We start from the raw sequence: 12557 nt of genomic DNA, 5'->3' as shown, positions 1-12557 counted from the left end.
CCATCAACCCACCTTCATGGGCTTCACACACAAGCAAGTTTCTAGTAGAACACTTGGGCACACATAATTTATTTTCTTTGAAGAGTTAGCCCTCATATCTATAAAAACCATCTTTAGAAAACTTTTCACAATTTTTGAAGATTTCACCAAATGTGTCATCTCCTTCATACATTTCTTTCAAGCAATCAAATCCAATCATTTTTGTTTCAAGCATAGAAAGCAAAAAGTGCCTCCTTGACAAGGCATCCACAACAATATTTCCTTTTCCCTTTTTATGTTTAATAACATAAGGAAATTGCTTAAGAAATTCCACCTATTTGGAATGCCTTTTGTTTAGCTTACCTTGTCCATTTAATTATTTTAGGGACTCATGGTCACTATGGATCACAAATTCCTTGGGATAAAGATAGTGTTGTCATGTTTTCAACGCTCTCACTAAGGAATACAACTCCTTATCATAAGTAGAATAGTTAAGGGTAGGACCACTTAATTTTTCACTAAAATAAGCAATTGGATGACCTTTTTGTAACAATACAACCCTAATCCCAACATTTGAAGCATCACATTCAATTTCAAAAGATTTTGAAAATTTTGGCAAAGCAAGTATGGGAGCATTGGTTAACTTTTGCTTAAGAGCATTGAAAGCTTCTTCTTGTTTCTCCCCCCATTTGAAAACTACATTTTTCTTAATTATCACATTCAAAGGTGCTGCCGAGGTACTAAAATCCTTCACAAATCGCCTATAAAAACTCACTAGGCCATGAAAAATTCTCACCTCGGTCACACTTTTAGGTGTAGGCCACTCTTGGATAGCCTTGACCTTTTCTTCATCAACTTAAACCCCTTTGGAACTCACTACAAAACCAAGAAACACAACATGATCTTTGCAAAAAAATGCATTTTACAAGGTTAGCATACAATTGTTCCTTCCTAAGCACACACAACACTGATTTTAAGTGCGCAACATGCTAATCAAGGGTTGTGCTGTAAACAAGGATATCATCAAAGTACACCACCACAAATTTACCAATGAATTCTCTCAAAACATGGTTCATTAATCTCATAAAAGTGTTTGGTGCATTAGTCAAACCGAAAGGCATAACCAACCATTCATATAATCCATATTTAGTTTTGAAAGCGATTTTCCATCCATCTCCTTCTTTAGTCCTTATTTGATTGTAACCACTTTTCAAATCAATTTTGGAAAAGAAACAAGTACCATGCAATTCATCAAGAAAATCATTAAGTCTAGGTATTGGATACCTATATTTAATGGTAATATTGTTTAAAGCTCTACAATCGGAGCAAATCCTCCAAGAACCATCTTTTTTTGGAACCAAAATTATCGGGACATCACATGGACTCATGCTATCTCTTACCCATCCCTTACCAATGAGTTCTTTCACTTGTCTTTGGATCTCCTTGGTCTCTTGAGGGTTGCTCCTATAAGCTAGCCTATTAGGCAAAGAAGCTCCTAACATGAGATCAATTTGATGCTCAATTCCCCTCAATGGTGGCAACCTACTTGGAACACTTGATGAAAACACCTCCTCAAATTCCTACAAAAGAGTTTTCACACTAGAAGATAATTCAATGTTGTCAAAAGTGTTAGTGGTCAAAACATAATTTTTGTAAATCAACAAGTATAGGGGCTGTTTTGAATGAAACAATCCTTTGAGCTCTCCTTTTGTAACTAGAAAATTCTCCCTCACTTCAAGTGTTTCACTCATCTTTTTTCTCTCTTGTGTTTCCCTCTTTTTGTCCTCACTTTTTGAACTCTCAAGTGTTTGACTCTCTTTTTCTTTTTCTTTCTTTTCTTGAAGAATTTTCTCTCTCATTTTTCTTTGATCCTCGCACACTTCTTGGGGACTCAATAGTTTGAGCACTATCTTTTTGCCTTGATACGTGAAAGAGATCTTTTTGGTGAAACCATCATGATTAGCCCTCTTATCAAATTGCCATGGTCTCCCCAAGAGTAAGTGGCTGGCCTCCATAGGAACAACATCACAAAGTACTTTATCATTGTACTTTCCAATGGAAATATCCAACTCCACTTGCTTCCTTACTTGCACCTCTCCATCCTCACTAAGCCATTGAAGCTTATACGGCCTAGGATGTGGTTTTGTGACTAAATTCAATTTTGACACAAGTCTTGCACTTGCCACATTGGTACAACTCCCTCCATCAATGATCACCATGCAAACTTTCCCATTGATCAAACATCTAGTGTGAAAAATGTTTTCTCTTTGACTTTCCTCCATAGACTTCAATTGATGGCCAAGTAACCGTGTAATCATCAACAATTCTCCTTTCGGTGTTTTCTCCACTTCCTCCTCATCATCCTCACTCTGTTCTCCCTTTTCAACTTCAGACTCACTAATGTACTCTCCATTTCTAAGAATCATGGCTTTCTTGTTAGTGCACTCATATGCATAATGTCCCAAGCCTTGGCACCAAAAAAACTTCACATCCCGACTATTTTTTTAGGATTTTTCATGGAATTTTGGAAGAGTTTTTGATGGTATAGGTGTTGTGTTAGAGGCGGCAACCCCTTTACTCTTGTCCTTCCAACTAGAAGAACCACAATTAGTGGAACTCCTTTTGGTCACACCTTTCCTTTTCAATTGTTGCTCTACTTGGATTGTTTTGTGAAACAAATACTCCATTTCAACAAATTCCTACAACTCAACAACATCACGGATATCACTATTTAAACCATTAAGAAATCTAGTCATAGTTACCTCTTCATCCTCTTCTATCTTGGCTTGAATCATAAGCACCTCCATTTCTTTATAGTATTCCTCAATGCCTTTGCTACCTTGGGACAACTTTTGAAGTTTGAATTTTAAGTCCCTAGTATAGCTTGCCGGCACATACTGCTTCCTCATGATCCTTTTCATCTCAACCCAAGTTTCCACCAAAGGCTCCTCATTTCTAGCTCTCTCCCTTTGCAATTTGTTCCACCACACAAGAGCATCATGCGAGAAGTTTGCAGCTGCTAGCTTCAATTTTTGGGCCTCCTCATAGGCGTTACATGAGATGATATGCTCTATCTTGAGCTCCCACTCCAAATATGCCTCCAGTTCACTTTTGCCTTTAAAGGAAGGAATGTGGAGCTTGACTCCTTCAATTTGGTTTGGCCTTGGACCACCATCATTTCCTTATCTCCTTTCGTCCTCAGGACGTTCATGATTCTCTAATCGCTCAATTCTTTCATACAACTCCTCGTTGTTCTCTCACAATAGTCTTTGCATTTGAGCATTGAGAACATCCAACAAGAATCTTTGTGCCCCATCTAATTGATATTCACCACCACCTGACATGTTCAAAATAAAAATAATAATAGTTATAAAGAAAATAGAACCTCACCACACTCAAGTGTATCTCTCAAATATGTTTTTTTTTTAATTTTGTACACTTTTTCCTTTTTCCACTCTAGAATTCTCCTTGAGTTCTAAAATAATTTAAGAGAAAGTTTACACAAAGTTCAACCACCAATTTGTGACAAGGAAAATGCTTAGGGTTAGGCTAACAAAGGCTTAGAACAAGGACAAAAAATTCCAGCAACTACACAATGGGATTTTTTTGAAGGAATTAAACTTCATAATTTGGTAATTCAAACCTTCTAACAACCAATTATATTACCTTCAAGAATTTTTGAAAGCTATTATAGCATGAACCATTCAGCCCAAATATTTTTTAAAAAAATAAGTTTCTGCCCCTTTTTTAAACAAGAAATTAAAGGCCTAATTTTTGCAATGGTTCAACCTCAATAAAAATTAGCATGAACAAGGTAATATAAAATGGCAAGGAAGAAATTAGAAGGATGTTACCAAGAAATTTCAGCCCAAGCAGTCATGAAAAACCCTTGAACCGGAGCTCTGATAACAAAAATTGTAACATCCCAATTTTCGTAAATTAGATTAAAAAGGATTGTTATTTATAAATAAATAGAGTTTTAAAAAAATGATGAGATTTTATAAATAAATAAATAAGGAGATATAATTATTAATTAAAATAATGATTTGAGAGAAAATAAAAAGGGTATTTTATTTATTTGTTTGATAGAGAATAAAATAAAGTTTGTTTTTATAAAATAATAAAAAAAAAAATAAATAGAGTAAATAATAGGTCGTAAATGTCCCTAGCTATAAATAGCAACATGCTAGGTCAGTTTTCAGACTGACTCCTCAGCCTCCTCTACCTCACAATTTCGTTTTTTCTCTCTTCTCCCAAAATCCTCTCTTTTTCCCGCAGGCCACCTAACCTGTCTCAGAAAAATGACGATCTTGGACTCGTTCACCGTTGGATCGTCGTAAAATTTAAGCACTACGTTGGCAGCCCAATTCCGAGATTTCTCACTGTTGGGAATTTTGACATCATGTTTGAGCAGAGAGAAATACCTTTCACATTGTAGCCTTTTCCTTTCCCGCAAAAACCCAAAACGGTCTCAGTAAAATTATGATCCCAGTTTCATTAACCGTTGGATTTTGATGAACTTTGGATATGTTGTTCGAAATTCAATTGTGCACACTTCCACCGTTGGGATTTGCGAGATAATATTGGTTGAGGGAGAAAAAGGAATCGCATGAAGACAGTACAAGTGGAGGTTTCAATCCCTTCTCGTCTCTCTGACGTTTGGGAACTCTATTAGAGCAGTCGGAGGAAAAACTGGAGGAATCTCAGGAAATCGCTAGAGATGTCCCTGTCGTTGTTGGAAGACACGCGAGCCCGCTTAGAGGTAAGGGGTGAGTTATTCACAATTGGGAATTAGTGAGAACATGTGTAGGGATCCTTAGAGATATCAATTGGAATTAGTTTTGGGGTGTTTTTGCAATTTTCATTTCATCCTTATAATTATTACAGTGAATTATATATGTTTGACAGACCAATTTTTGTGAAATTGATATGCTATTGTGTTGAGCGTGAACTCTATAAATCGAGTACTTTTTCTAATTAATATGAATTGATGAAATAAAGTAAGGAGAAATTTAGAGAGAGATATTGATTTTGTATTTTCTCTTTTTCTTGCTGTTTATGTTTTTATATATAATTTAAAAAATTAATATCATAATTGAAACTGACCAAAGTGTTCATATAATTATTTAGAATTTGTGCATTGAAAGCTTACTTTGAAATTTGTGATTCAATATGATGTATGCTAGTTTATAGATATAGAGGTAGTTATTTATATTAATAATTTATGTAAATAATATTGTAGAGTGTTATAGTATGATTTAAAAAATTATTAAGTGTTGGAGTTTGAGAATATTATGATTAAATTTCATGAACATGTGTATGTTGTACCTTATGAATATCATTGAGAATGTTATGAGATGGTTGATGTGATGTTATGAGATGTTAAAGTGTGAACAGGATATTCGATTGTGAATAAGTGGATGTGTTAACACTTGATGTTACATTAATTATATCGTGAGCTATGAATTATGCAATAACCCGACCAGTGTTTATGCGCAGTGTTAAAGAGAAAGTGTAGGTTCCTAGTTAGGAACCAATGTTAAATTGTAGCGCAATTGTGTTAAACATGTTTGAAACATGAGTGTGAGGTCATGGTATTGTATAATTCATGAGCAGTGCTTATAAATGAAATATGTGATGAATTGTGGAATAATATGTTGCCTTGAGATTATAATATTGTTATTGAGATTGAGTAAAAGTGTAAAGTAGAACAGGTGTTGAATTGTGAGATACTTGAAAACATGTGATGGTGGATTGTGACATTATGAGATGTGAAATTGTGAATGAGTTTTGGTTGTGAATAAGTGTGTGATTAACTCTTGATGTGACATTATTTGTGTTGTAAGCTGTGAATTGTACAATAACCCGACCAGTGTTATCTTGAGAAAAGTGTAAATGCGCAGTGTAAAGAGAAAGTGTAGGTTCCTATTTAGGAACCAGTGTTAAATTGTAGCGCAATATGTTGTACGTGTTTAAGACACGAGTGTGAGGTCGTGGATATTGTATAATTCACAAGCAGTGTCTGTGTGCTAAAATGATTTTAGGGGTTGGACCTCAATTAGAAGGGAGAGGCCCTGACGGACTCTTCGGAGTGTAGGCCTTGGGGGTCACCGGGTTTGAGTGCTCCTTTAAGCCTATGCTGATCCCATATGGTTGGAGCATTCTCGCAAAACATCGTGACCCTGACTGGTCTCCCTATGATCTTACTTAGTGAGAGTGACCTGACAAACCCATTGTGTGGTGTGTCTTGTTATATACTCCTAAGCGTCCCATGGTGGTTTTTCATTGACATGGTACCACATTGCATGTAGGCTTGAGTCTTAGCATAATTGTCTCATGCGCTTGCTAATTGTTTATTATGAAATTGAGGTGTTATTATGTCTTGATCAGAGCGTGTGATTCTTGTTTAATGTGATTGATGATTGAAAAGTGTGATTGATGGATGAAAAGTGAACTTTGAATGACAAAGTGGTGGAATTACGTGTAAGTAAGTTTTATTTTGTTTATATGATATGTATATCTAGTTGTCTTGTTTCTCTATTAGTTAGGAATGTGATAACTCACTCCCAGTTTGCTATTTGTGTTTGGATCCTGTGATGATCTTGAACTTTGTGTTCGGGGGAGCAGATGACTAGGTGAACTGTTTTAAGGAATATTGTGTTGAAGGACGTCGGGACACAACACTCTGATAAGATGTGACATTGGGATATAAATTTTTATGTTAATTTTATGATGTTAGTCTATTTTATTTCACCTCAGTGATTTACCAAAATATTTTTGTAAATTTTGACGGCCTTATTTTGAGCCGAATATGTTTTTAATGAGTTTTATTTGGTAATTGAAGTGAATGTGAACCTTTTACCCATGTGATTTTGTTTACCAATATATTTTATTTATTTATATATATGTTGGGATAGAGGGTGTCACAAAAATGATGTAAACCCATGTGCACAAGAGTTGAGGATGGATCTTCAAAGGTTTATTTTTCTTTTTTTTTTGTATGAAATTTAGAAAATGGAATGGATAAGGAGAATGAAGAAAGTGGTTGGAAGAATCACTCCTTCGGAATTAGTGTCACACACAAGGTGGTGTTCCTTGATAAACCAATTTCTTGAATCACTTAAGTAACTATGGAGATTCACTCTTGTTAGACAAGTGGTCTCAAATATCTTAAGAGGGGGGGGGGGTTGAATTAAGATATCACAAACTATTTCCCCAATTAAAAATTTTACTCTTCTTTAATGAAAGTTTCAATGTACCCTTATTATGAATTATTATAAGACAATTCAAACTAAACTTCCTTAATGCAAAAGATAAATAACAATAAATAAAGAAGTTTAAGGGAAGAGAAAGTGCAAACTCAGTTTATACTGATTCGGCCACACCATGTGCCTACGTCCAGTCCTCAAGCAACCCGCTTGAGATTTTAACTATCTTGTAAAAAAAATTTACAATCTCCGAACCACACAAGGACAACCCTTCCTTTGTGTTCAGATCACTTTACAACAAGAGACCCTCGATCTCTTAATCACTTTTCTTGAGCAAGAAGAAAAAGAAGAAGAAATCTCTCTTGCAAGAGACAGATTGTACAATGAAGCACTCAAATAATTTCTTATTGAATTCAAAATGTTTTGGCCAAGGAATTTTTAGAAGATAAGACAATTTGTTCTTTTGAGAGGATAAGACTTTTTGGTCAGTAAAAACTCTGAGAAAATTTCATGTCCAAGTCACATATATATAGGCCTTTGATGGCCATTCAAAAGTTAAATGCAAAGATGTGACTGTTGGGAACCATTTTCAAAAATTCTCAGTGGTAATCGATTACCATTGTGGTGTAATCGATTACACAATTATTTATTTGAAGAGTTATGACTCTTCACTTTGAAATTTGAATTTTTAAGACTGGTAATCGATTACCAATTCATTGTAATCGATTACATAACTTGTAATTTAAATTCAAATTTCTTTAAGGCTGTTTTAAAACGTTCCAAACCTCTGGTAATCAATTACATGCTTTCTAAAATATTTTAAAACATTTAAAAGCTTTTTAGAAAGCACATTGACCACTGGTAATCGATTACATCTTTTGGTAATCAATTACCAGAGAGTAAAATTCTTTAAAAAACATTTTAAGTTAAATCCTTTGGCCAAACCTTTTGTTGTTTCAACTTGAAATTTTCATCCTAAGACTCTAGAAATTATCTTGATCATATTTCTTGAATTTCTTGGATATCTTGGATTATTGTCTTGAATAAAACTTGAAAAGCATGTTCCTTTGGCATCATCAAAACATTAGGATAGCTTTTCTTCTTCAACTCTCATACTTTAGAAGGTGATTAAAACTCAATTCAAGGTCTGTTTTTTTATTAGAAAATGTGCAACCCATAAATAGGAATGACATCAAGTTGGTTACACAAGTGAGAAGATGAAATGATCACTAATAACAACAATTGATGGTGTCATTATACCTAATTAAAACTAGAATTAAGACAAATGATCACCAATAACAACAATTAATGGTGTCATTATACCTAATTAAACTAGAATTAAGACACAAAAACATGTGGAAAAATGTTTAGCTCTTGGTCAGCCAAGAGGCAGCCACAAGCCTAGAGTTTCCACCTTATTAAACCTTTACCTCTTTAAATTAAAACAAGCCCATAGGTGGTGAAAATCCAAAGAGAATTGACAGCCACTTTAACATAAGCTTGGGCCTTTATTTCAACTAATAAAATGCTAATAAAACCACTCAACAAAGGTGGCACCCTCTACTTTTCTAGGAACATGGTGCAATTGACAATCTGAAGCTTCTCCACTTGTAACTTGGGCCTAAATTCAAATAGCATGGTTAACACTTGTTGAAGAGCTTCCGTGGCCTTCTTTGTTCTAGCCCTTGGCATAGGTCCTCCAAGTCCTTCTAAAGGTTCTTTGCCCTTAGTCCTTGCCAAGTCAATCAAAATCATTAGAACTGATGGTGGAGGAGAGTACACATCCAATGATTTTGAATCTTTTTGTACTCATCATGGTATAATACACGAGATCATTGCTCCTTATACTCCTCAGTATAATGGTTTGGCTGAGTGGAGGAACAGAACAATGATGAACATGGCAAGGTGTATGTTGAAAGAGAAGCACTTGTCATTAACTTTTTGGGGAGAAGCAATGTCCACTACAGCATACATTTTGAATAAGTGTCCCACAAAGAAGCTAAAATATAGAGTGCTTGAAGAAGTATGGACCCAAAGGAAGCCTCCAGTGAAGCATTTGAGAGTGTTTGGGTCATTATGTTTCAAGAATGTGCCTGATGAGAGGAGGAAAAAGCTTCAGGACAAGAGTGTACCTATGATACAGGTTGAATATCATCCAACTGGTGCCTATAGGTTGTATGATTCGTTAACTCACAAAATCTTCATCAGCAGAGATGTTGTGATTGATGAAGATGGCTCCTGGGACTGGAAGAGGAAGTGCACTACCAACACCTTGTTTGGAGAAGAGAACAATGAGACTGGACTCAGTGAAGCAACAGAAATAGAAGCTAATCATGAGGAACCTCCTGTTGTGCAATAGAAACCATAGAGAAATAAGCACTTGCCTTTGAAGTATAAAGATTATCATGTTGATATGCCTAACATCCTTGGGCAAGCTGCAGTTCCAGATGATGAAAAGAAGGCAGAAGCAAAGAGGAAAGCAAGTGAGTTTGTGCATTTTGCCTTTTTGGCAGACATTGAACCAATTGATCACAGAGATGCACTGCAACAAGATCATTGGAAGGCTGCAATGGAAGAGGAATTGAGAGCATTTGAAAGTAATCAGATCTGGAAACTTGTTGACTTGCCTCCAAACAAGTCTCCAATAGATGTGAAGTGGGTGATGAAATTAAAGCCTGATGGAACTGTTGCCAAGCATAAAACAAGGCTAGTTGCAAGAGGATTCCTCCAAAGAGCTAGTTTGGATTATTCAGAAGTGTTTGCTCCAGTATCTAGGCTAGAAACCATAAGGTTGGTGATAGCTCTAGCCCACAGTAGAGATTGGACCCTATACCAGCTTGATGTAAAGTCGACATTCCTCAATGGTACTTTGGAAGAGGAGGTCTTTGTGAAACAACCTCCTGGCTTTGAGATCAAGGTTGAAGAAGACAAGGTGTTAAGGTTATACAAGGCATTGTATGGCCTAAAGCAGGCTCCAAGGGCCTGGAACAAGAGAATAGATTCCTTTCTTGTCAAATAAGGTTTCCATAAGTGTGAGAAGGAATATGGAGTTTATGTAAAGAAGAGTGACAAAGATGATCTGATAATTATGTGCTTGTATGTTGATGATCTATTGATCACAGGGAGTAATCAGATTCATATAGAGAAATTCAAGAGGAGTTTGAAGCTTGAATTTGAGATGACAGACCTGGGGATATTGTCTTATTTCCTTGGAATTGAGTTCAAGGAAGCCAAAGGACTTCTGATTATGCACCAACAGAAGTATGCAATAGACCTGTTGAAGAGATTTTAGATGATGTGCTGCAACCTAACATCCACTCAAGTTGAACCAGGCTTGAGATTAGTGAAAGATGAGTCAGAAAAGTCAGTGGATAGTACCCTATTCAAGCAGGTTGTAGGGTCATTGAGATACCTCTACAACACAAGACCAGGCATTTCTTTTGCAGTTGGTCTAATTAGTAGGTTTTTGGACGATCCTAAAGCCTTTCATTGGGCTACTGCTAAGAGAATTCTGAGATATCTCAGAGGAACACTAAGCTATGGTGTTCTATTTCCTAAAAAATCTTATCAAACTGCTCTCACAAGCCTGGTTGGAATTTCAGAATCTACAACTATGTTGATGGGTTTCTCAGACTCAGACTGGTGTGGAGACAAAGTGGAAAGGAAGAGCACTACGGGATATCTCTTAAAGTTCCTAGGTACACCAATAAGCTGGTGTTCAAAGAAACAACCTGTAATGACATTATCTTCCTGCGAGGCTGAGTACATTGTAGCATGCTATGTTGCATGCCAAGCACTGTGGCTAGACTTTTTACTTGAAGAATTGAAGATAGAAATTCATAGGCCAATCGAAATGTATGTGGACAACAAATCCATTATCAACTTGGCCATGAATCCAGTAGCACACGGAAGGTCAAAACACATAGAGACAAGATTTCACTTTCTTTGTGAAAAAGTGAGCAAAAAATAGCTTGACTTGAACTACTGCAGTACTGAAATGCAACTAGTGGATATTCTCACAAAAGGCTTGAAGGTGAACAGTTTCATAGTATTGAGAGACAAGCTTGGAGTGTCATCTATAGAGATTTTGAATTAAGGGGGTGTGATAGTTGTAATTCAGAATATATTAGATATAATGTATAATTGTGAGTTTGTTAAGTTTGTACTTAGACTATATAAATGATCCAATACGTAATTCAATTTTCAATAATATTCATCTCATCATTTAAAGTGTGTGATTTAACTTAAATCTCATACAAAGTACCTAAACCACTAGTAATAGTTAAAATTTTCAATTGAGGGTGTCAAGTGTCTAATGCCTTTTGAAAATTGAGATTTTTTTTGAGTTTAATTGAATAGAAAAATAAATATTTTTTAAAATTATAATTTTTTAAATATTTTCTTTAATGCAAATTTCAAAATTTTGTTTTGTTCTTTGCTTTCCTTTGATCAAAACAATATGTAAAAGTTTGACTGGGAATTATCTGAAATCTTAATGCAAAATATTGGAGATACCATAAGCTTGAATCTTGATGCGTTGTCTATGCTACAAACTGTATCAAGCAATACTTCAAAAAAATATTTTTACGTTTCTCTTACGCTATTTAATATTCCTCTCAACCATAACAACTTTTCCGTCTGAGGTATAGCTCTTTTCTTGTTTTTTTTGGGGGATCACAACGACAAGCGAAGTATCGATCAATATAGTTGAAGACTAATTCCCGCTGCATAACCTGATTGATCAGTTGTAATAAAATCTATTTTTTAATCATATTTTTTTATTATAAATTTAAATATGATATCTTCCTTAAAAATATTAAATTTGATATCACTCATACTAATAACTTTTTTGTAGACGTATGTATTAGCTCTATTTGGATATAAGAGAAAGTAAAAGTAAATGAAAAAAAAAAGTATAGAGAAAAACTAATTCCTTCTACTTTTTGAACGTAGAGAAAAATAAGAGAAATGTAAGGAAATTATTTTTTAATCAATGTTTATTTCTCTTTATCTAATGAATAAAAAATCTGTGAACTTTAATTTACATTTTTTAAATTTTATTTCATAAAAAAATATAAATAAAAATCCTCAGAAAAAAATAAAATATTTTTATGATAATTAACAACATAATATTTTAATTTAATATTTTTGTTAACATAAAATTATTTGTTATTTTAATATATATATATATATATATATATATATATATTATGATTTTTTCAAAATAAAATATTTCTCAACCATTTCATTCTAATTTAGGTAGGAAATATTTCCTATTGATTTTAAAATAAGAATAATGATATTTAGTACGAGAAAATCCTTACGAAATTGAGTACGAATTAATAACCCTAAACAGACGAGTCCTTATAA

At 34.6% G+C, this 12557-nt stretch overlaps 1 protein-coding gene across 1 annotated transcript; it reads left to right on the top strand.

Annotated features, from left to right (window-relative positions):
* The first annotated feature begins 10482 nt into the window (after positions 1-10482).
* Positions 10483-11283, top strand: LOC121173145 (secreted RxLR effector protein 161-like). The gene is made up of 2 exons (XM_041007202.1): positions 10483-11099; positions 11178-11283. Exons 1-2 carry the CDS (start codon positions 10483-10485, stop codon positions 11281-11283), a joined length of 723 nt encoding a protein of 240 aa, XP_040863136.1.
* Positions 11284-12557: the final 1274 nt, after the last annotated feature.

The sequence above is a fragment of the Glycine max genome, chromosome 12, assembly GCF_000004515.6.
Source record: "Glycine max cultivar Williams 82 chromosome 12, Glycine_max_v4.0, whole genome shotgun sequence".
In the NCBI taxonomy this organism is placed as follows: Eukaryota; Viridiplantae; Streptophyta; class Magnoliopsida; order Fabales; family Fabaceae; genus Glycine; species Glycine max.
Note: the sequence above shows the minus strand (reverse complement) of the source record. Positions and strands in the feature narration are given on the sequence as shown.